The following is a 26468-nucleotide window of genomic DNA, read 5'->3' as shown; positions in this document are numbered from 1 at the left end:
TGGGAGTGACATTAATCCTCTTAAAAGTTAAGAGGATGTATTCTACTACAAAGACACATGCATGTGTATGTTTGTAGCAGCACTATTTACAATAGCAAAGTCATAGAACCAACCCAAATACCCATCAATGACAGGCTGGATAAAGAAAATGTGATACATACACATTATGGAATACTATGCAGCCATTAAAAGGAATGAGATCATATTCTTTGTAGAAACATGGATAAAGCTGGAAGCCATCATCCTCAACAAACACACACAGGAACAGAAAACCAAACACTACATGTTCTGATTCATAAGTAGGAGCTGAACAATGAGAATACGAGGACACAGGGAGGGGAGCAACACACACTAGGGCCTGTTGGGTGAGGCGTGAGGGGTGAGGGGTGAGGAAAGGGAACTCAGAGAACAGGTCAATAGGAGGTGATTTTTGAGAGAATCCTAAATCAGAAAAGTAGCCATCAGGATATCTTGAAGAAGAGCATTCCAGACAAAGGTATACAACAAGCACAAAGGCTGTGAGAGAAGAATATTCCTAACATCTTTCTAAGGTGACCAACGCAAACAAAGGTGAAAGTTAAATAAGAGATGAGGTAAGAAAGGTGGAGAGAGGGATATGGGGATGCCAGATCATAGACAAATTTATAGCCATTTTAAAAGATTTTGGCTTTTGGTGTAAGTGAAATGCAAAGCTACTGGAGGGTGATCACAACTGGTTACTAGACTTTTCAGTAAGTAGGTAATGGCATACAGGCTATAGTAATTACACAGCAAAAGATAACTTATACCAGGATAACAGTAGTGAAGCTGGTAAAAATAGATTCTAAACATTTTTTTGACAAAATCTGTTAATGAATCATGATAGGATGCGAGGTTAAAAAGAAGAGTACAGAGGCAGGATCCAAGATGGCACAACAGGAACCCACTCTGGAGTGCAGCTCCCAGCGAGAACAACGCAGAGGGTTTGTGATCACATTTCCAAAGGAGTTTATACTACCCACAGACCAGGAGATTCCTGGGCCAAAAAGCGCCACGAGTTTCCAGCACAGCTGTTTCAGCCAGCGCTGCCATTTTCTGCACAAAAACTCACACAAATCTGGGCGGCAGTTTGAACTGGTCCCCAGAACGCCTGGGAGACAGAGACGCCCATTCAACTGAAAACGAAGGGGCTGAAAGAGGGAGCCAGGTGATTTGGCTCTGTGGGTCCCACCCCCATAAAGACCAGCAGTCTGAAACGCTCTGGATGAGAGTCTCTCAGCAAGCACAGCTGGACCCGGGATGGTCCAGCTCAGTGAGGGGAAGGGCATCCACCACTACCAAGGCAGTCCGCCACTACCAAGGCAATCCACCATTAATGACGCAGTCCATCAGTACCGAGGCAGTCCCCCATTACTGAGGCAGACCGCCATTACTGAGGCAGTTCTAACTGCACCTCTGTCAACAAAAACCCAAGGAAGTTTACACAGCCACTGGGCAGAGCCCAGGGCAGCTCAGCAATACCTCTGCTGGCAGACTGTGACTAGATTACCTCCTTGCAGGGCAGCGCATCTCTGAAAAAAGGCAGCAGCACGTCAGGAATTTATAAATAAAGCCCCATCTTTCCAGGACAGAGTACCTGGGAAAAGAGGTCATTATGAGTTCCACTACAGTAGACTTAAATGTACCTGCCCAGCAGCTCTGAAGGGAACAACGGAGCTCCCAGCACAGCACTTGACCTCTGATAAGGGTCAGACTGTCTCCTCAAGTAGCTCCCTGACCCCCAGATATCCAAAGAGACACCTCATAAAGGGGAGCTCAGACTGACATCTGGTGGGTACCCTTCTGGGATGAAGATAAAAGAAGAAACCGGCAGCAACGCTTACTATTCTGCAGCTCCCATGGGTGATCCCCAGGCAAGCAGAGTTTGGAGTGGACCTCCAGCAATTCTGCAGCAGAGGGGCCTGACTGTTAGAAGGAAAACTAAAAAACAGAGAAATAGCTTCAACATCAACAAAAAGGACGTCCACTTAGAGATCCCATCCAAAAGTCACCAACTACAAAGACCACAGGTAGATAAATCCACAAAGATGGGAAGAAACCAGCGTAAAAAGGATGAAAACACCAAAAATAAGAACGCCTCTCCTCCTCCAAGAGACCACAACTCCTCACCAGCAAGTGAGCAAAGCTGGATGGAGAATGAGTCTAATAAATTGACAGAAACAGGCTTCAGAAGGTGGGTAGTAACAAACTTCTCAGAGCTAAAATAACATGTTCTAACCCAATGCAAAGCAAGTAAGAACCCTGAAAAAAGGTTAGACGAAATGCTAACAAGAATAAACAGGTTAGAGAAGAATATAAATGACCTGACAGAGCTGAAAAACGCAACATGAGAACTTCGCAGAGCGTACCTAAATTTCAATAGCCAAATTGACCAAGCAGAAGAAAGGACATCAGAGACTGAAGAGCAACTCAATGAAATAAAATGAGAAGGCAACATTAGAGAAAAAGGAGTGAAAAGAAATGAACAAAGCCTCAAAAAACCTGAAATTATGTGAAAAGACCTAATCTACATTTGATAAGTGTACCTGAATGTGATGGTGAGAATGAATCCAAGATGGAAAACACTCTTCAGGACAACTTCCCCAACCTAGCAAGGCGGGCCAGTATTCAAGTTCAGGAAATACAGAAAACACCACAAAGACATTCCTCAAGAAGAGCTACCCCAAGGCACATAACTGTCAGATTCACCAGGGTTGAAATGACGGAAAAAATGCTACAGGCAGCCAAAGAGAAAGGTCGGGTTACCCACAAAGGAAAGCCCACCAGATTCACAGTGAATCTCTCCACAGAAATACTACAAGCCAGAAGAGAGTGGAGGCCAATATTCAACATCCTTAGAGAAAAGAACTTTCAACCTAGAATTTCATATTCAGCCAAACTAAGCTTCATAAGCGAAGGAGAAAGAAAATCCTTTATGGCCAAGCAATTGCTGAGAGATTTTGTCACCACCAGGACTGCCTTACAAGAGCTCCTGAAAGAGGCACTAAACATAGAAAGGAACAACCAGTACCAGCCACTCATAAAACGTACCAAATGGTAAAGACCATTGACACAATGAAGAAACTCCATCAACTAACGGGCAAAACAACCAGCTTGCATCAAAATGGCAGGACCAAATTCACATATAACAATATTAACCTTAAATGTAAATGGGCTAAATGCCCCAATCAAAAGACACAGACTGGCAAATTGGATAAAAAGTCAAGGCCCATTGGTGTGCTGTATTCAGGAAACCCATCTCACATGCAAGGACAAACACCGGCTAAAAATAAAGGGATGGAGGAAGATTTACCAAGCAAACAGAGAGCAAAAAAAAAAGTAGGAGTTGCAATCCTAGTCTCTGATAAAATGGATGTTAAACCAACAAAGACCAAAAAAGACAAAGAAAGGCATTACATAATGGTAAAAGGATCAATGCAACAAGAAGAGCTAACGATCCTAAATATATATGCACCGAATACAGGAGCACCCAGGTACATAAAGCAAGTTCTTAACGACCTACAAAGAGACTTAGACTCCTACACAATAATAGTGAGAGACTTTAACGACAATAATAGTGGGAGACTTTAATACTCACTGTCAATATTAGACAGATCAACGAGACAGAAAATTAACGACATCCAGGACTTGAACTCAGATCTGGACCAAGCGGAACTAATAGACATCTACAGAATTCTCCAACCCAAATCCACAGAATATACATGCTTCTCAGCACCACATCAAACCTACTCTAAAACTGACCACGTAATTGGAAGTAAATCACCCCTTAGCAAATGCAAAAGAACAAAAACCATAACAAACAGTCTCTCAGACCACAGGTCAATCAAATTAGAACTCAGGATTAAAAAACTAACTCAGAACCGCACAACTTCATAGAAGCTGAACGACTGGCTCCTAGTTGTCGACTGGATAAACAATAAAATGAGGGCAGAAATAAAGATGTTCTTCAAAACCAATGAGAAAAAAGGCGCAACGTACCAGAATCTCTGGGACACATTTAAAGCAGTGTCTAGGGAAAATTTATGGCAATAAATGCCCACATAAGAAGTGAAGATAGATCTAAAATCAACACGCTATCATCAAAATTGAGAGAGCTAGAGGAGCAAGATCAAAAAAACTGAAAAGCCAGCAGAAGACAAGACATAACTAAGATCAGAGCAGAATTGAAGGAGACAGACACACAAAAAAACCATTCAAAAAAATCAATAAATCCAGGAGGTGGTTTTTTGAGATCAACAAAATAGACCACTAGCCAGATTAATGAAAAAAAAAAAAAAGAGAGAGAGAGAGAGAGAAGAATCAAACAGATGCAATAACAAACAGTAAAAGGGATATCATGACCGATACCACAGAAATACAAACTACCATCAGAGATCACTGCAAACAACTCGATGCACATAAACCAGTAAACCTGGAAGAAATGCATAAATTCCTGGACACCTGCACCCTATCAAGCCAAAACCAGGAAGAAGTTGAAACCCTGAGTAGACCAAGAACAAGGGCTGAAGTTGAGGCAGCAATTAATAGCCTACCAACCAAAGAAAAGCCCAGGTCCAGACGGGTTTACAGCCGAATTCTACCAGATGTACAAAGAGGAGCTGGAACCACTCCTTCTGAAACTATTTCAAACAATACAAAAAGAGGGAATCCTTCCCAAATCATTTTATGAGACCAACATCATCCTGATACCAAAACCTGGCAGAGACTCAACAAAAAAAGAAAACTTCAGGCCAATATCCATGATGAACACAGATGCAAAAATCTTCAATAAAATAGTGGTAAACCAATTGCAACAGCACATCAAAAAGCTTATCCAGCACAATCAAGTAGGTTTCATCCTGGGGATGCAAAGTTGGTTCAACATACACAAATCTATGAATGTAATCCACCACATAAACAGAACCAAAGACAAAAACCACATGATTGTCTCATCAGATGCAGAGAAGGCCTTTGACAAAATTCAACAGCGCTTTATGCTAAAAACTCTCAATAAACTAGGTATCAATGGAACGTTATCTCAAAATAATAAAAGCTATTTACGACAAACCAACAGCCAATATCAGAGTGAATGGGCAAAAAGTGGAAGCATTCTCTTCGAAATTTGGCACTAGACAAGGATGCCCTCTCTCACCACTCCTAGTCAATGTAGTATTGGAAGTTCTAGCCAGAGCAATCAGGCAAGAAAAAATAAATAAATAAAGGGTATTCAATTAGAAAAGGAGGAAGTCATATTGTCTCTACTTGCAGACGACATGATTGTATATTTAGAAGACCCCATCGTCTCAGCCCAAAATCTCCTTAAACTGATAAGCAACTTCAGCAAAGTCTCAAGATATAAAATCAATGTGCAGAAATCACAAGCATTCCTGTATACCAATAACAGACAGACAGCCAAATCATGAGTGAACTCCCTTTCACAATTGCTACAAAGAGAATAAAATACCTAGGAATACAACTAACAAAGGATGTAAAGGACCTCTTCAAGAAGAACTATAAACCACTGCTCAAGAAAATAAGAGAGGACCACTGCTCAAGAAAATAAGAGAGGACACAAACAGATGGAAAACATTCCATGCCCATAGTTAGGAAGAATCAGTATCATGAAAATGGCCATATTGCCCAAAGTAATTTATACATTCAATGCCATTCCCATCAAGCTACCAATGACCCTCTTCACAGAACTGGAAAAAACCACCTTAAACTTCATATGGCACCAAAAGACAGCCCGCATAGCCAAGACAATCCTAAGCAAAAATAACAAAGCTAGAGGCATCACGCTACCTGACTTCAAGCTATACTACAAGGCTGCAGTAATCAAAACAGCATGGTATTGGTACCAAAACAGAGATATAGACCAATGGGACAGAACAGAGACCTTGGAGGCAACGCCAAAACCATCTGATCTTTGACATACCTGACAAAAACAAGCAATGAGGAAAGGATTCCCTGTTTAACAAATGGTGTTAGGAAAACTGGCTAGCCATGTGCAAAAAGCAGAAACTGGACCCCTTCCTGACACCTTACACTAAAATTAACTCCAGATGGATTAAAGACTTAAACATAAGACCTAACATCATAAAAACCCAAGAAGAAAACCTAGGCAAAACCATTCCGGACATAGGCGTAGGCAAGGACTTCATGAATAAAACACCAAAAGCATTAGCAACAAAAGCCAAAATAGATAAATGGGACCTAATTAAACTCCAGAACTTCTGTACAGCAAAAGAAACAATCATTAGGGTGAACTGGCAACCAACAGAATGGGAAAAAATTTTTGCAATCTACCCATCTGACAAAGGGCTAATATCCAGAATCTACAAAGAACTAAAACAGATTTACAAGAAAAAAAACAAACAAAGCCATTCAAAAGTAGGTGAAGGATATGAAGAGACACTTTTCAACAGAAGACATATATGAGGCCATCATCACTGATCATTAGAGAAATGCAAATCAAAACCACATTGAGATATCATCTCACGCCAGTTAGAATGGCAATCATCAAAAAATCTAGAGACAACAAATGCTGGAGAGGATGTGGAGAAACAGGAACACTTTTGCACTGTTGGTGGGAGTGTAAATTAGTTCAACCATTGTGGAAGACAGTGTGGCCATTCCTCAAGGACCTAGAAATAGAAATTCCATTTGACCCAGCAATCCCATTACTGGGTATATATTCAAAGAATTATAAATCATTCTATTACAAACACACATGCACATCTATGTTCACTGCAGCACTGTTTACAATAGCAAAGACTTGGAACCAACCCAAATGCCTGTTGATAATAGACTGGACAAGGAAAATGTGGCACATATACACCATGGAATACTATGCAACCATAAAAAACGATGAGTTCATGTCCTTTGCAGGGACATGGATGAATCTGGAAACCATCATTTTCAGCAAACTGACACAAGAACAGAAAATAAAACACCACATGTTCTCACTCATAGGCAGGTGTTAAACAATGAGAACACATGGACACAGGAAGGTGAGCATCACACACTGGGATCTGTTGGGGGGCGCTAGAGGAGGGACAGTAGAGGGTGGGGAGGTTGGGGAGGGATAACATGGGGAGAAATGCCAGATATAGGTGACGAGGGGATGGAGGCAGCAAACCACATTGCCATGTATGTACCTATGCAACAATCCTGAATGATCTGCATATATATCCCAGAATCTAAAGTACAATTTTAAAAAAACAAGAAGAAGAGTACAAATCTAAGAATTTTGGCCTAAGTAAAAGAAGAATGAACTTTTCTTTAACTCAGATGGGGAAGATTACATGGAGCAGATAAAAAGTAAGAGGATCAATTTTGAGCATCTTAGTTTAAAGATGCTTATTAGACATCTGAATGGAGATTTTGAAATAGGTTTAATATGAAGGGGTTTTATAAAAAAGTGAAAAAGACAAGTATATATAGTCACTGGTTTCATAAAATAAGGGGAAAATTTGAAAACACATACCTACTTAGCAAACACGTGTAATCTGCACACTGACAAAAAGACACTCTAAATAAGAAGGGTTAAGTATATTTGACAAAATAAAAAAGGAGACATTACAAAAACTGAAACATAACACTTTCCTAGAGAAGCAATGCTTTCCCTGTGACTGAATACTAAAAGAAATTTATCTTGGACTTTAATATAGAAACCATTCAGTTAGCAGAATAGATGATGAATTCACCACATTCCTACAGAAAACATAACGGTAGCATTCTAAAAACTTTTATCCTACAGTTTTTCAATGAAAACTGAGGATTTAAAAATAAATTATCTGTGAAGATTCAATATTGTCCATATATCATTTAGAGTCAGAATTATCTGCTTAGCAGTAACAGAGCTTAACTGGTCAAACCAAGATCACCACCCCATTATTTCATAGAAGAGGAAAGAGTTTTGAAAAAGGGAAGAGGAGGGAGGAGGAGAACCCTATGAAATTTAAAAGACTGTGAGGGGAAACTATGTAATATAATCAAATACAGTGAACATGACATTCCAATACTGAAAGAAAAAAAAAAAAAAAAAAACTTATAATGTACATTCTACTATAATTTTTCTAACAGCTATCAGGAATATAATTATGAAAATTATGAAAAGACTGTCAAAACACCAGTGATACACAGAGACTGTTACACTTTGTTAGGACATAGGAAAATTTTAAGTAGTCATTCCTTATATAATGCTCACTTCCTGGCATTCACAACAATATGCAGAAACTAGCCTAAAATTTAGAGTTGGAGAAAGGAAAAAAAAGAATTACAGTGTACTTCAGCCACTGGCTTTCCACCCCATAATCACAATGCTACACATTTAGAATACACAGTAATTGTAAAAGGGTTAAGCAAAGAAGGAAGGACACTTCCAACACATAAAAGTCTTCAAGGTTACTAAAATCCAAATAGAGTTGAATAGCATAAGAAAATGTTCCAAGTATTTTATAATTATAAAAGTAATGAACTAGAATTCAAATATAAATTAGATCTCTTGTGCTGGTGGTCCCACATGAACTTTAAGCTGTAAATATTTCAAGGGTTCGGTTTTACCTGGCATCACAAAGATCATTTCACTCATATGCTTTAATTTACACCAAATTTTAGTGTTAAAAGTAGATATCAGAAAATCCAATACCTGTGAACCCTGAAAAAAACTAATATGCATCACAAGTAACTCAGGAGACAATCTGCTGAGTGACAAATGCCTCATTAAATTTAAGCCAGGTGTTTCTGATACTTATGTATGTTCTCTAATGGTTTTTACACATCCTTAAACTAAGTTCTGACTTCAGAATTGATACCAAGCACTTTCAAATAAATGTAACAGAAAATAGTGAAAGTACACCTATTTGGTATGATTCCTTCTCCACTGATTCCTAACTCAATGATTTTTCTATCTTTCAATACGATCAGCACCTGTATTAAAGAAAACAAACTATTAAACAACTAAAACTAAATTAAACAACTAGAACTATTTTTGTTGTTTAATTCATTAAAGAGCCTTAGGAACATTTAGAATCTTTAAAAGTTTATTCCTAAGTTAATGACAAAAAAATAGTAAAAGAACACAAAAATGAGAGGCAACTGGGCATCCCCAGTCATATTAAATAGCCAAGGGGCTCATGCTTTTTTCATTACTTTGTAGCACATGCAGTTAGGTAGTACTTACAGAGAGCTGCAAACTAATGGTTAAGAGTAAATTTCAACTCCTTTCAAAGGCTAATGAGCTTTAAACAAAGGGATTCTTTAAAGGTGATCCAGGATGTATGTATGGTAGAGCATAATACTGTACACAAATATCTGGTGCTCCTCCTTGTAAGAAAATTACATATCCCAACCCTGCTGCACTTAGGCATGCATGGCCATAACTGCCAAATACTATGTTAGTGGAAATGACATGTCAATTTTGTACAGAAGCTTTAAAAGCCATCCTCCTTTTTCCCTGCCTCTTCAAGGATTAGAGTTGCAGATTATATTTTCTGTTTCCTGTGACATTTCTGATGAAAATTTGCATATTAAGCAAAATGAAGTGGCAAAGTATTAAGAAATATCTTCCTCCAACATTTTCTATACCTACCTAAAGTAACGCAGATCATCTTATTCTATAAGTATACTTAGTTCACATTTGTCTTCCCTCTAGAGCTTTGACCCTTACACCTCTGGACTACAGGGAGGATTACATACGCTCAGAAAATCAGAACTTAATATATACAAAGGTTAAGAAATGTTCACTTGTTAAAATAGCCTCCACTTCTTCCTTTGGTCACATGTTTATTCTAAAAATTATAGCAGAGTTCAAACTATTCATCAAACTAATTTTTTTAAATGTGATAACAAGGTTTTATTTGTTCATTTCTTGCATTTGAAGGACTCTTTGATGACATACTGGGACTGAGATTCTTTGCCATATTCCTTAACTACTGTACAACCACAACCAACTTCTTTGAGGGTATTCCCTCTCTGTCAATTTTACAGAGCCCTTCTCACTTCCTAGCTGCTTGTTGTCAGCAACCTTAATTAGGTTGATCTGGTGTTAGCACAAAGGGCCGCCATCAACTTGGCATAAAAAGGCTCATCACAGATGGATGCAAGCACACAAACATGAGCTTGGCACTTGTCTAAAGCTTGGCCAGCTTCACAAATTCCACTAATAGGTTACTGTGCATGAGGGTGGTCTTCAGAACCTCTTATAAAGCAGTAGCAGTGTTAACATCCATTACATCTCCAGCAACAACGCCCTCTTCTACCACAGCCGTGGGTTCCGGTGAAGCCAGATCTTGAACACACCCAAGCCTTTGCTTCCACAAGACTTGGTGGAAGGCAAGGAGCCATCAAAATAATGTGCGTCTTCACTTTATAATTTACAAATTATTACTATAATTAACTGAAAATTCTGACCTGAAAATCTGGTATTATACAAGCAATTTTTCCTCACAATCTCATTCATTATCCCTAGCCCTCATTATTAGATATATTATATACTGTCTACTTTATAGAACAATTACTGATATTTTATGACTGTGTAAAGCAACATTTTTTCCTGTCACTTTCTAAAATTCCAAGACTTATTCTACACATGTCTTTTAGAAACTAAATTCATACTGGTTTTTCTAGACTCATAATCTATTGATAAACCATGAATTATAATATTGCTTTCTAAGCATTCATCCTTTCAAGCCTAATAGCCTTTATACTAAAAAGCAAATTAACACAGGCAATATAATTGTAGCTTGCAATATTCGGATAACTAAAACTTGGAAGAAAAAATCAATTTCCTTAGAAGTAAAGCAAATTCAGTTACTCATTTCATACATTTCTATGGTCAATGGGCTTAGAAATAAAATCATTAGACACGACAATATACCTTCTGGTATTAAATTGGAATTAAAGGTACCAGTAAAGATAGAGAGACCAATGAATGATAAAGACATATGGGCAGAGGTATGGAAGTGTATGTGTTTGTAAGCATTTTCCAGCTTAATTCGCTAAGAAGGCTCAGAAGCAATATTACCCCAGTAGAAATGAGCACACATCTACCCAGATCTTGATGCTCAAACACTATTCCTCTCTTAAAAAAAAAAGTTTGCCTTGATAAGTAGCTGATTCTAAGATTGGGGTAGGGAAGGTTCAAAATGAGCTTGGAATATCTTTTATTACAGAAGTTCACAGAAAATGAAGGAGACATGTCAAAATGACATAGCATTGCAAACTAATCCATAATGACAAACCTGATCTATGATTGCATAGGACTAGGGCAGAAAAAGAAATGGAATGCAAAAAGCATGAGCAATATTTTTGGGGTAATGGAAATATTCTGTACATGTTTTCATGGGTTTATACATCTATCAAACTTATCAGATTATATATTTTAAAGGGACACAGTTTACTGTATATAAATTATATGTCCAATAAAGTAGATTTTTTTTTTTTTTAAGTCACGGAAGTTAGCCTGAAGGAACTCCCACTAGCCAAATCATACAGTTAACCAAGTAAGTAATACTAGTAATAGACTGATATCTAATGAATAAAACAGAATCTTTTGGTGAGTCCACACTGATAGATAAACTGGAGAAACAGAAGTTTTTCTTTAGAGTAAAATATCAAGTAATAAACATGAAAAGGATGATGGTGTTAGAAAAATCACCATTTTTGGCAACCATTATAGTAACAACTATTTGGGTAAACTTTACCCATGATGCTAAAACTGTGAGTGAAAGTCTGATGAGGAACAGCATATTTACATAGTCTCAAATTATCTCTTCATAAAACACTTATTAACACTATAGGGAGAAAAACAGTAAATGTACAGTGGCAGCACAGCTGTAACTAAGTTTATGATAAAATTTTAATCAAATTTAACATCCCCAATAAAAAAAGACATGGACACTATGTGCCTCCAAATATTACATAAGACATCATCACTCCATAGTCCTGCTAATAAAATATAACCTGAATCTAATCATGAGAAATCAGAGGGGGAAAAAAAAAAACCCAAACTGGGCCCATTCCACAAAATAATCAGCCTAAACTCTTCAAAAATGTGAACGTAAAGAAAACAACACACACACACACACACACACACACACACACACAAAAGGAGATTATTACAGATTTAAGAAACATGGGAAGTAAATTTCATGTATAATCCTCTTCAGGACTGGGAGAAAAAAACAGCTATAAAGAACACATAATGGAATAATAAAAAATATGTGTATGGAGACTGCAGAATAAACAATATTATCAGTATTAAATGTCTTGATTTTCATAACTGTACTGAAGTTACATAAGAAACTAACTTTGTTCTTGAGAAAAGCACATTGAAACACTAAAAAAAAAAGATAAAATACAGATATTTAGATAAAGACAAAGTGAGTGATGAATTAGCAAATGCAGTGAAATGTTAAAAACTCATAAATCTGAGGCCGGGCACGGTGGCTCAAGCCTGTAATCCCAGCACTTTGGGAGGCCGAGGCGGGTGGATCACGAGGTCAAGAGATCGAGACCATTCTGGTCAACATGGTGAAACCCCGTCTCTACTAAAAATACAAAAAATCAGCTGGGCATGGTGGTGCGTGCCTGTAATCCCAGCTACTCAGGAGGCTGAGGCAGGAGAATTGCCTGAACCCAGGAGGCGGAGGTTGCGGTGAGCCGAGATCGCGCCATTGCACTCCAGCCTGGGTAACAAGAGCGAAACTCCGTCTCAAAAAAAAAAAAAAAACCTCATAAATCTGGATAAAGGTCTGCTCTATTTTTATAATTTTTCTCCAAGTTAAAAAAAAAAAAAAGTTTCAAAATAAATCACTGCACTAGAGTTGGAAGGATGGACCCAGAGGTGAGTACTGTAATAGTAAGGAAATGTACAGAGGAATGGGATCCAAAAGCCCAAATTATTAGAAGTTCTGGTTCTAAGAAAGATAAGTATATAAAATAATATGTAAATAATGACTCAGTCTTAGGTTTCTTTACTGTAGAATGAGGACATTGTACCAGAACTTTCTAGCTCTATATCTAGATTTTTATGAACTTGTTCTATCACTTCATGCTCTTTTTTACCACAGTAAAAGCCTGGCTCTTCTGCAGGCTCAATACTTTCTTAAGAGACAGTGGGGAAAAAGCTGCACAAATCATTAATGTACAAACAAACCATAATTATGGACGAGGACAAAAGTGTCAGGAAGCTTAGTAAAGTCTAAAGTGGTAGAATGAGAAACACAGAACATTAACTTTGGTAATAATCTTAAAAATGATTTCTAGAAGTCTTTTATCAATTATGTTTAATAAAATCATGTATTAAATTTTAAAATATTAACTACCTTTTTTCTCTAAAACTCATTTTCTAGGCCAGATGTGGTAGCTCACATTTATAATCCCAGCACTTCGGGAGGCTGAAGTGGGGGAACTACTTGAAGCTAAGAGTTTGAAACCTGCTAGTGAGACCCCATCTTTAAAAAAATTTTTTTTAATTAGCTGTGCATGGTGATACATGCCTGTAGTACCAGCTACTCAAAAGGCTGAGAGGAAAGAATCACTTGAGCCCTAGAGGTTAAGGGTGTAGTGAACTATGATCATGTCACAGCACACTGGCCTCGGCAACAAAGAGAGACACTGCCTGTTAAAAAAAAAAAAAAAAAAAATTGTACAATACTGTATAGATAGACCACTAGCCAGACTAATAAAAAAGAGAGAAGAATCAAATAAACACAATAAAAAATGATAAACGGGAAATCACCACTGATCCCACGGAAATACAAACTATCATCAGAGACTACTATAAATACCTCTATGCAAATAAACTAGAAAATCTAGAAGAAATGGATTAATTCCTGGACACATACACCTTCCCAAGACTAAGCCAGGCAGAAGTTGAATCCCTGAGTAGACTAATAGTAAGATCTGAAATTGAGGCAGTAATTAATAACCTACCAACCAAAAAATGCAAAGAACCAGACAGATTCACAGCCAAATTCTACCAGAGATATGAAGAGGAGCTGGTACCATTCCTTTTGAAACTATTCCAAACCAAAGAAAAAGAGGGTCTCCACCCTAACTCATTTTATGAGGCCAGCATCATCCTGACATCAAAACCTGGCAGAGACACAACAAAAAAAATTTCAGGTCAATATCCTTGATGAACATCGATGCGAAAATCCTCAATAAAATATCAGCAAACCAAATCCAGCAGCATATCAAAAAGCTTTTCCACCATGATCAAGTCAGCTTCATTCCTGGGATGCAAGGCTATGTTCAACATACACAAATCAATAAATGTAATCTATGACACAAACAGAACTAATGACAAAAACCACGATTATCTCAATAGATGCAGAAAAGGCATTTGATAAAATTCAACATGCCTTCACGCTATAAACACTCAATAAACTAGGTACTGATGGAACGTGTCTCAAAATAATAGGAGTTATTTATGATAAACCCACAGCAAATAGCATAGGCAAAAGCTGGAAGCATTCCCTTTGAAAACTGGCATAGGACAAGGATGCCCTCTCTCACTACTCCTATTCAACATAGTGTTTTCTATATTCAATGCAGAAAACAACAAAAGTAAGATCGTTTCTTCAAAAATTTCTGAAATATTAAACAGGCCATTTGCAAACCGGGCAGACCAAAAACACATATATCTTTACTAGGAAGAAATCAGATAACCTAAGATGAATCATTTTTAAATGAGCGTACTAAAGATTTACTTAAGGTTAAAGCAGAAATCAGAAAGAAAAATATTAAATTATTTGACTAGATATTTAGTTTAGTTTAGTCTCCCCAATATAATTTACTTTTTTAAAGTAGGTTAACTAAAGCTGAATGAAAGTTCAAAAGAACAGAGTTTCAAAAAAATACAAAATTAAACACTAGATGATATATAAAGTTTATTTAAATCAATTAAAATTTTGAAAAATAGTCTACCTGAATCGTCCTGGGCTTCATGACTTTCACCATCATCTGTTACCTCTAATTCTTTCACAAAATTTGAGGGAAACAATCCCAACTTGTTGTTCAGGGTTCCACTCCACCAGCCTTCTTCTACCTGAAAAAGTTCACAATTCGAAAGTAATAAAAACCTCTGTTAATTGAAAGTCTTCACTCTATGGGACAATTAACTTACAAAAGCAAATGAGCACAAAATTAGCACTGTGAAATAAACCGTTTAAAATTTAAAACACAATGAAGAAACTATATTTTAAGTGTATTACATTTTAGTGGATTATTCATACATGGAATTAATCATATATCAACAGCACTTTGCAACATTTACAATGAGAATTTACAATCAAGCACAATCTATGAAGTACTTTTCATGCAAATATCAGATAACCAAATATACTTTATTAACAGCATGAAGTACATAGCTTCTTCAGGAATGTCACTTTTGTAAACACTGCTGAGTCTTAATTTGTATATTATTTAAAGTATCTGGAAATTTTTGATTTGAAAAAAAATTAACGACCTTATAAGAATGTAACTTCCTGGTCAGGCATAGTGGCTCAGGTCTGCAATCTGAGCACCTTGAGAGGCCAAGGTGGGCAAACTGCTTGACCAGGAGTTTAAAAGCAGCCTGGGCAACATGGTAAAATCCTTTCTCTTAAAAAAAAATATGAAAATTAGCTGGGAAAGGTGGTTCCCCCGCCTATAATCCCAGCTACTGAAGAAGGTGAGCCTGATTGTGCCACTGGACTCCAGCGTGGGTTAAAACAGAGGAGACCCTATCTCAAAAAAAAAAAAAAACTTGGCCTCGAAAAGAAAAGAAAAGAAATATAACTTCCCAAATGGAACAGAAAATTGCTAAACCTACTACTTAAACAATGATTCTTAAGTATAATAATTCCCTACTTTTAAAAACCCAGATGTCAATCAAATACTTTAGAAAAACATTTATACTTACTAATATGATTACTTAATTTCCATGAATTTATTTAATCTTCAATAACTATAAAAATGTATAGTTTCTGATAAGGATATTCAGGAGTGCTTACAGATTAAAAACAATTTTTTAGGCCAGGAGCAGTGGCTCACACCTATAATACCAGCACTTTGGGAGGCCAAGGCAGGCAAATCACCTGAGGTCAGGAGTTTGAGACCAGCCTGGCCAACATGGTAAAACCCATCTCTACTAAAAATACAAAAAAAAAAAAAAAAATTAGCCAGGTGTGGTGGTGCATGCCTGTAGTCCCACCTACACGGGAGGCTAAGGCAGGAGAATCGCTTGAACCTGGGAAGTAGAGGTTGCAGTGAGCTGAGATCATGCCACTGCTGTCCACCCTGGGCAACAGAATGAGACTCCATCTCAAAAAAAAAAACAAAATTTTTTTTTAAAAAGAGTAAACTATTACCTGTCAAAATGTACCTACCCAAACTACACATAATATAGCTAGAAAAATATATTTTTTTGTTTAAAGTGTTTTTGTTTCCCATCTCATACAAGGTAGGCAAGCTTTTACTAAGTTATTTATCTAACAGGCATTATGTGTAACCTATGGAGTTAACAACTAGGGAAAAATTCAAACTTGCATATGAGAAATCCCTGTTCTTCAATAAAACATCCAAAGGAAAAAAAAAAAAAAAACAATAAGCAGATAGCTACAATACAATGCAAGAGGTACTATAACTAAAGTATGAACAAAATGTTGTTAGAAACACATAGAAAGGGCTTGAAAGAATCAAAAAATGCTCCCCTGGCTGGCGCAGTAGCTTACACCTGTAATCCCAGCACATCGGGAGGCCAAGGCGGGAGATCATCTGAGGTTGGGAGTTGAAGACCAGCCTGACCAACATGGAGAAATCACATTTCTACTAAAAATACAACAACAACAACAAAAATTACAGGCACATGCCTATAATCCCACTACTCGGGATGCTGAGGCAGAAGAACTGCTTGAACCTGGGAGGCAGAGGTTTCGGTGAGCTGAGATTGTGCCATTGCACTGCAGTCTGGGCAACAAGAGTGAAATTCCATCTCAAAAAAAAAAAAAAAATGCTCCCATGAAAGGAAATTACCAAAAAAATGTGATATTAAAGGCTGAAAAAGAGTGAAAATACAGTGACTTAAAAATAAATGAGTCGTGGCCGGGCGCGGTGGCTCAAGCCTGTAATCCCAGCACTTTGGGAGGCCGAGGCAGGTGGATCACGAGGTCAAGAGATCGAGACCATCCTGGTCAAAATGGTGAAACCCCATCTCTACTAAAAATACAAAAAAATTAGCTGGGCATGGCGGTGTGTGCCTGTAATCCCAGCTACTCAGGAGGCTGAGGCAGGAGAATTGCCTGAACCCAGGAGGCAGAGGTTGCGGTGAGCCGAGATCGCGCCATTGCACTCCAGCCTGGGTAACATGAGTGAAACTCCGTCTCAAAAAAAAAAAATAAAATAAATAAAATAAATGAGTCATGGAAGGTATAGCTAAAATACAAAGTGGCTGCTAGAACACAAGCTGTGTGAAGGAGAAAAAGAAGGCAGTAAAGCAGTAAAGCGTGAAGCAATCAGAATTTTTATCAGACTTAAGGAAGCACCAAAGAACTGGAAGTTATCCAAACTAAATGAGATGGAAGATATGTAGGCCAAGCTAGAATACATACAATAAAGGGAGAGAAACTTCAGCTGTCTATTATCTATATCTGAAACCCCAATTAGCAGCAACTGAGGAGTTAGGGTTATTTAAAGAGTTCTTAGGAGGCAGAGTAGTCTAGTGGTTAAAAAAAAAAAAAAAAAAAAAAAACTCAAAAATAGACTGCATGACAATTTGCAACTGCAAAAATATAGAACCAGCCCAAATGCCTATCAACAAGTGAATAAAGAAATTGTGACATATATACACACACTAATACTATGGAATACTACTCACTACTAACTCAGGAATGGAAAACCAATCATCATATGTTCTCACTCATATGTGAGAGCTAAGCTATGAGGATGCCTGGACTTTGGAGACTTGGGGAGAAAGGATGGGAGTGGCAAGGGATAAAAGACTACACATTGGGTACAGTGTGCACTGCTCAGGTGATGGATGCACCAGCATCTCAGAAATCACCACTAAAGTATATATTCATCTAACCAAACACTACCTGTTTCCCAAAAACCTATTGAGATAAAAAAAATTAAGAAATTTTTAAAAGAAAAAAAACAGACTGCAAGAATTGAAATTCAGACTTAGATGGCTGCAAGATCTCTCATCCTACAACTGTGACCTTGACACTCCTCCCACCCAGAAGTGATGGTCTCTGTTCCCTACTCCTTAAATCTTGGTGGCTTATGACTGGCTTGTCACCAACAGCTGGTAGACTGTAAAAGGCAATAAAGTTAACACCACATGTACCAAACTGCTTGGCATTTAAGAGCCATGAACTGCCATATATTAAGTCCAATGATCTTGAGATGCCCATACTGTAAGAAAGGCAACCCAAATGGAAAGTCTAACATAATGGCTCTCCAATTGGTAGTTCCAGTCTTCATGGCTTCTAGGCACCAGACATGTGAGTGAAAGAAGCTTCCTATTATTCCAAGAGTTGCCAGCATTGAATCTTTCCAGCTGAGGGCCCCAGACAAGTCATCCAGGCTATGCTCCATTTGAATTATTGACTCACAGGCATAATACAACCATTGTTCTTTGCCACCAAGTTTGGAGTGGCTTGGTATACAGCAACAGTAACCAAAACAGCCACCACTCCTCTTCCATGATTCAGTCTCTTCCTATGTACAATGGGGATAAAAATACCTATCTTCTTAGGTTTTTTAAAACTTCCAAGTATATAATAAATATGAAACTTTCAGCATAGTGCTTCAAACATAACATAAACTCAAGAAATGTTAACTATTATTACTGCTACCAGGTAAAAATAAAATAAACACCCTCTGGATAAACACAATCGAAGTTTGTATAAACATAAACATTAGTGATTTACAGAGTATTTTGACACAAAATCAATCCGTGCTACAATACATGATATCAAAACATACCTGTTAAAAACATGATCTTCAACTGTGAAATTAAACTTTAAAATTCTTTCAAATGATAAAAGCAGAGATGTGAAAAATTATTTTAAATTTTTTTTTCATTTTTTTTATTTCCATAGGTTATTGGGGAACAGGTGGTGTTCAGTTATGTAAGTAAGTTCTTTGATGGTGATCTGTGAGATTCCAGTGCACCCATCACCTGAGGAAAATACACTGCAACCAGTTCGTAGTCTTTTAACCCTCACCCCTTTCTCACCCTCTGCCCCTGTGGCCCCAAAGTCCATTGTGTCATTCTTATGCCTTTGCATCCTCATAGCTTAACTCCCACTTATAACTGAGAACATATGATGTTTGGTTTTCCATTCCCGAGACACTTCACTTAGAATAATAGTCTCCAATCTCATTCAGGTCACTACAAATGCCATGAATTCATTCCTTTTTATGGCTGAGTAGTATTCCATCATATACATATATACCACAGTTTCTTTATCCACTCATTGATTGATGGGCACCAGGGCTGTTTCCACAAATTTGCAGTTGTGAATTGTACTGCTATAAACACGCGTGTGCAAGTACCCTTTTCATATAATGACTTCTTTTCCCCTGGGATTGTAGTGGGATTGCTGGATTAAATGGTTGTTCTACTTTTAGTTCTTAAATGAATCTCCACACTGTTTTCCATAGTGGCTGTATAAGTTTAAATTCCCATTAGCAGCATAGAAGTGCTCCCTGTTTACCACATCCATACCAGCATCTGTTATTTTTTGATTATGGCCATTCTTGCAAGAGTAAGGTGGTATCGCGTTGTGGTTTTGATTTGCATTTCCCTGATAATTAGTGATGTTGAGCATGTCTTCATATGTTTGTTGGCCATTGCATATTTTCTTCTGAGAATTGTCTATTCATGTCCTTAGCCTACTTGTTGATGGATTTTTTTTTCTTGCTAATTTGTTTGAGTTCATTGTAGATTCCGGATATTAGTCCTTTGTCAGATGTATAGGTTGTGAAGATTTTATCCCAATCTGTGGGTTGTCTGTTTATTCTGCTGACTGCTCCTTTTGCTGTCCAAAACCTCTTTAGTTTAATTAGGTTGTAGCTATTTATCTTTATTTTTACTGCATTTGCTTTGGGTTCTGGTCACGAAATCCTTACAAAGTCAACATCTAGAAGGGTTTTTCCAATGTTATCTTCAAGAATTTTTATAGTTTCAGGCCTCAGATTTAAGTTCTTGATCTACCTTGAGTTGATTTTTGTATAAGGTGAAAGGATACAGTTTCATTCTCCTACATGTGGCTTGCCATTTATCCCAGCCCCATTTGTTGAAGAGAGTGTCTTTTCCCCACTTTGGTTTGCTTTATCAAAGATCAGTTGGTTTTAAGTATTAGACTTTATTTCTGGGTTCTCTATTCTGTTCCATTGGCCTGTATACCTATTTTTATACCAGTACCATGCTGTTTTGGTGACTATGGCCTTATAGTATAATTTGAAATCAAGTAATGTGAGGTCTCCAGATTTGTTCTTTTTCCTTTGGCTATGGGGGCTCTTTCTTGTTTCCATATGAATTTTAGGATTGTTTTTTCTAATTCTGTAAAGAATGACGGTGCTATGCTGATGGGAATTGTGTTGAATTTGTAGATTGTTTTTAGCAGTATGGTCATTTTCACTATATTAATTCCATCCATCCACGAGCATGGAACATATTTTTGCATTTGTTTGTGTCATCTATGATTTCTTTCAGCAGGGTTTTGTAGTTTTCCTTATAGCGGTCTTTCGACTCCTTGGTTAGGTATATTAAGTATATTCCCAAATATCTTTTTTTTTTTTTTAAAGCTATTGTAAAAGGGGTTGAGTTCTTGATTTGATTCTCCACATGGTTGTTGTTGGTATATAAAAGAGCTACTCATTTGTGTACATTAATTTTGTATCTGCAAACTTTGCTATATTATTAGTTCTAGGAGCTTTCTGAAGGAGTCCTTAGGGTTTTCAAGGTAAACAATCGTATCATCAGAAGAGACAGTTTAGTTTCCTCTGTACTGATATGAATGCCCTTTGTTTACTTCTCTTGTCTGACTGCTCTTGCTAGGACTTCAAACTATGTTAAGAGGAGTGATAAGAGCAGGCATTCTTGTCTTGTTCCAGTTCTCCGAGGGAATGCTTTCCATTTTTCCCTATTCAGTATTATGTTGGCTGTGAGTTTATCATAAATGGCTTTTATTACACTGAGGTATGTCCCTTGTATCCAATTCTGCTGACAGTTTTAATCATAAAGTGAAGCTGGATTCTATCTAATGCTTTTTCTGCATCTATTGAGATAATCATGTGATTTTTATTTCTGTTTGTGTGTGATGTATCACATTTACTGCCTTGCATATGTTAAACTATCCCTGCATCCCTGATATGAAACCCACTTGATCATGGTGCATTATTTCTTTCGTATGTTGTTGGATTCAGTTAGCTAGTACTTTGTTAAAGATTTTGGCATCTTTGTTCATCAGGAGTACTGGTCTGTAGTTTTCTTTTTTTGTTATATCCTTGCCCAGTTTGGTATTAGGGTGGTATTAGCTTCACAGAATGATTTAGGAATGGTTCCCTCTCTCTATCTTGTGAAATAGTGTCAACAGGATTGGTACCAATTCTTTTAATGTCTGGTCATGGACTTTTTTTGTTGGTAATTTTTTAATTACCAATTTCAATCTCGCTGCTTGTTACTGTTCTGTTCAGGGTACGCAATTCTTCCTGATTTAATCAAGGATTTTATCTTTCAGGAATTCAGCCATCCCCTCTAGGTTTTCTAGTTTATGCACAGAAAAAAGTTCACAGTAGCCTTGAATAATCTTTTGTATTTCTGTGGTATCAGTTGTAATATCTCCTGCTTTGTTTCTAATTGAGCTTATTCGGATTTTCTCTCTTTCTTTTCTTGGTTAATCTTGCTAATGGTCTATCAGTTTTATTTATATTTTCAAAGAACACGTTTTTTCTTTCATTTATCTTTTGTATTTTTTGTTTCAATTTCACTTAGTTGTGCTTCGATCTTGGTTATTTCCTTTCTTCTACTGAGTTTGGGTTTGTTCTTCTTTCTCTTGTTCCTTAAGGTGTGACCTTAGATTGTCAGCTTGTGCTCCTTCACACTTTCTGATGTAGGCATTTAGGGCTATTAACTATCCTCTTACTATCATCTTTGCTGTATACTAGAGGTTTCGAAAGGTGTGTCACTACTGTCTTTAAGAAAAATTTTTTAATTTCTATCTTGATTTCATTTTTGACCCAATGATCATTCATTTAATTTCCATGTATTTGCATGGTTTTGAAGGTTCCTTTTGGAGTTGATTTCCAGTTTTGTTCCACTGTGATCTGAAGGAGTGTTTAATATAAATTCAGTTTTTAAAAATTTACTAAGACTCATTTTGTCACCTATCGTATGATCTATCTTGGAGAAAGAACATGTGCTGTTGAATAGAACGTATATTCTGTGGTTGTTGTGTAGAATGTTCTGTAAATATCTGTTATTTCCATTTGTTCCAGGGTATAGTTTAAATTGTTTCTTTGTTGACTTTCTGTCTTCATGACCTGTCTGGTGCCATCAGTGGAGCACTGAAATCCCCCAATTTTACTGTGTTACTATCTCATTTCTTAGTAATTTCTATTAGTAATTGTTTTATAAATTGAAGAGCTTCAGTGTTAGGTGAATATATATTTAGGATTGTGACATTTTCCTGTTGAACATGGCCTATCATTATATAATGCCCATCTTTGTCTTTTTTAACTGCTGTTGATTTAAAGTTTGTTTTGTCCAATATAAGAATAGCTACTCCTGCTCGCTTTCGGCATCTATGTGCATGAAATGTCTTTTTGCACACTTTTACCTTAGGTTTATGAGTTATCTGTTAGTTGAGTCTCCTGAAGACAGCAGATGATTGTTGGATTCTTATCCATTCTGTAATTCTGTATCTTTTAAGTGGAGCATCTAGGCAATTTACATTCAACATTAGTATTGAAATGTGACATACCATTCCATTCATTGTGGTATTTATTGCCTGAATACCTTGGGTTTTTTTTTTTGCTTTTGGCTTTTGTTTTTTAACTTGAATTTTTGTTTATAGGTCCTGTGAGATTTATGTTTTAAAAAGGTACTGTTAGCCGGGCGCGGTGGCTCAAGCCTGTAATCCCAGTACTGTGGGAGGCCGAGGCGGGTGGATCACGAGGTCAAGAGATCGAGACCATCCTGGTCAACAAGGTGAAACCTCGTCTCTACTAAAAATACAAAAATTAGCTGGGCATGGTGGTGCGTGCCTGTAATTCCAGCTACTCAGGAGGCTGAGGCAGGAGAATTGCCTGAACCCAGGAGGCGGAGGTTGCGGTGAGCCGAGATCGCGCCATTGCACTCCAGCCTGGGTAACAAGAGCGGCCCAATGCCAACCCTGGTACAATGCCAACCAAGGTACTGTTTTGTTGTGTTTCCAGAATGTATTTCAAGATTGAGAGCTCCTTTTAGCAGTTCTTGTAGTAATGTTTTGGTAGTGGCAAATTCTCTCAGCATTTGTTTGTCTGAAAAAGACTGTATGTTTCCTTCATTTATGAAGCATAGCTTTGTTGGATACAAAATTATTGGCTGATAATTTTCTTGTTGAGGAGCCACAAGATAGGACCCCAATCCCTTCTAGATTGTAGGGCTTCTGCTGTTAATCTGATAGGTTGTCTTTTATAGGTTACCTGGTACTTTTGCCTCACAGCTCTTAAGATTCTTTCCTTCTTCTTAACTTTAGACAACCTGATGACAACATGTCCAGGCAATAATCTTTCCGCAATAAATTTCCCAGGTGTTCTTTATTGAGCGTCTTGTATTTGGATATCTAGTCTCTAACAAGAACGAGGAAGGTTTCCTGATTATTCCCCCAATAAACTTTAAAAAATTTTTTAGATTTCTCTTCTTCCTCAGGGAGGCTGATTATTCTTAGGTTTGGTCATTTAACATAATCCCAGACTTCTTGGAGGCTTGGTTCATATTTTCTTATTCTTCCTTTGTTGGATTGAGTTAATTCAAAAACCTTGTCTTCAAGCTCTGAAGTTCTGTCTTCTGCTGGTTCAATTCTATTGCTGAGACTTCCCCCAGCATTTTGCATTTCTGTAAGTGTGTCCATTGTTGCTCAAAGTTTTGATTATTTTTTATTTATGCTATCTATTTCATTGAATATTTCTCCCTTCACTTCTTGTATCATTTTTTTTTTTAATTTTCTTACATTAGGCTTCAGCTTTCCTTGGTGCCTCCCTGATCAGCTTAATAACTTACCTTCTGAATTCTTTTTCAGCTAAATCAGGGATTTCTTCTTGGTCTACATTCCTTGCTGATGAGCTAGTGATTTGGGGGGATATTAAAGAACCTTGTTTTGTCGTATTATCGGAGTTGGTTTTGGGTAAGCTCTGTCAGAGGTAAGTGTAGGGCTCAAGACTCTTCAGATTCTCTCTGTCCCATGGGGTGTTCCTTTATGTAGTACTCTCCCCCTGCTCCTAGAGATGTGGCTTCCTAAGAGCCAAACTGTAGTGATTATCTCTCTTCTGTATCTAGCCACACAGCAAGTCTACCAGGCTCCAGCCTGGTACCAGGGGTTGTCTGCATGGAGCTCTGTAATGTGAACCATCTGTAGGTCTTTCAGCCATGGATACCAGAACCTGCTCTGGTGGACACGGCAGGGAAGGGGGTGGAGGGGAGGGGTTGAAATGTACTCTGTGAGGCTCCCTAGCTTTGGTTGTTTAATGCACTATTTTTGTGCTGGTTGGCCTCCTGCTAGGAGGTAGCACTTTCAAGAAAGCATCAGCTGTGTAGCATGGGGAGGAATAGGAGGCGGGTAGGGCCTTAGAACTCCCAAGAGTATATGCCCTTTGTCTTCAGTTACTAGGGTGGGTAGGGAAGGACCATTAGGTGGGGTCAGGGCTAGGCATGTCTGATCTCAGACTCTCCTTGCGTGGGTCTTGCTGCGAGTATTTGGGGTATCTCCCAGGTCCTGCAGGAGCAATTGGCTTTCTGTGGGTTCTCTTGGCTTTCCTAACATATTCCTAAAGTGGTTCTGGAGCAAAAGTTCATGATGTGATCCTCCATATGCTGCTCTGTCCATCCTGGTGGAGCTGCAATCTAGTGCTGCCTCCTGTCCACCATGATTTCTCTATTTTTAAAATATTTTAAAATCCCATTCTAAGTATCAAAATGTAGGAAAACATTTTTATTAATATTTGAATGTGATAATTCAAACAAGGCAAAGCTTTTCAAGAGATTTTGATTTGCATTCCTTTATTACACAAAAGGCAAAACTGCTTCTATTTCACTGCGTTGTGCCTACGGTAAATTCAGAATCAAAGAAAAGGCTTGTTTATGTTCTTAACTACTTAGATTACATTAATTTTTAGCTTTAAAGGGGCATTTCTATTCCTAAAGGCAGTAAATACTGCCTTTAGGAATAGAATACATACATAACTACAGCAAGGATGAGTAAAGAAACTTTATACCTCTTAATTTTATTTTTAAAGTGACAAAAGTTCTCACAAAAGACTAATATTCTTACAATTAATTTTTCTAAACTCCAGAGAGCATCAATTACCATTGCTACTTTATCTATAACACATTTTTTCCTTACCTCTTCATTAATATCAATAATATCTCCCACTTTCAGCTCCAGTTCATCCTCATTTTGTGGAATATACTCAAAAAGAACCTTACACTGACGCTTCTTGGTCTCTAAAGAAAGTAACATAATTAGAAATTAGATTAAGAAAAATCATTTTTAAAAACAGTATCTGTATTTACATGCCATGTAAATAAGTATATAGTTATATAAGTAAATAAAAACAGAACATATGAGCATTCTAAACAGCTAATCACAATCAGACCTGGTTGGTTTTTTACCCCAACCCCATACTACAATGTATTCATACACAAATAAATTCAACTTCAAATAGGATAAGGCTTCAGGAAATAGAATCTGCTTACACATCTTATCCCACCAATTACACAAAAACAAAATATCCAAACACCCATTACCATTTTGAGACTAAAAAAACAGACAATAAAAGACACTTTTGGCAGAACAAATTCATCACAGACAAGTCCTCTAGGCTAGTGATTTTCAGACTACTTCTTAATCAGGTCTGGGAATGCTACTTAAAATTAGTACTTTTACAACTGTCTGTGGAAAGAAGCAGCAAAATGTACAAATCTCCAATGTATTTTATCTTCCTTAATAACTATTTTCAGACAGCTAAAAATCAAATTCACTTATGTGAAGCTAATTTTACTTTAACTTTTCAAACAAACTTCAATTATTCAGAAATGATCATTTATAACCATTCAGACTTGTGTTCTCAACCTTTTTCAAGCTCAAAGAACTGAGAACTCAGACTCACTCCCATCTTTAAAAGTGAATCATTAAGCAGCTATGGGTAGATGACCGGATATACTTCTTGGTAGTCAAAGCGTGTTTCTTAGACCA

At 37.3% G+C, this 26468-nt stretch overlaps 1 protein-coding gene and 1 long non-coding RNA gene across 7 annotated transcripts in view; both read right to left on the bottom strand.

Moving 5' to 3' along the window:
- CD2AP (CD2 associated protein) overlaps positions 1 to 26468 on the bottom strand; it is a 153028-nt gene that overhangs the window by 61338 nt on the left and 65222 nt on the right. For all 6 annotated transcript variants that reach the window (XR_004275588.1, XM_032299633.1, XM_032299634.1 and 3 more), the window contains 2 exons: positions 25617 to 25717; positions 14953 to 15073 (listed from right to left, as the gene is read on the bottom strand). Coding sequence is in view for 5 of the 6 variants with exons in the window: in XM_032299633.1 (XP_032155524.1) it covers positions 14953 to 15073; positions 25617 to 25717 (222 nt within the window). In the remaining variant the exon portion in view is untranslated. The remainder of the gene's footprint in view (positions 1 to 14952; positions 15074 to 25616; positions 25718 to 26468) is intronic.
- LOC116565799 lies at positions 8791 to 13733 on the bottom strand. Its single transcript, XR_004275591.1, has 2 exons — positions 12753 to 13733; positions 8791 to 12440 (listed from the first exon to the last, which is right to left on the bottom strand). It is a non-coding gene; the product is annotated as an uncharacterized LOC116565799 (long non-coding RNA).

This window comes from Sapajus apella, unplaced genomic scaffold, assembly GCF_009761245.1.
Source record: "Sapajus apella isolate SASKATOON/1434 unplaced genomic scaffold, GSC_monkey_1.0 scaffold41, whole genome shotgun sequence".
NCBI lineage: Eukaryota > Metazoa > Chordata > Mammalia > Primates > Cebidae > Sapajus > Sapajus apella.
This window is presented reverse-complemented; position numbering and strand designations above follow the sequence as displayed.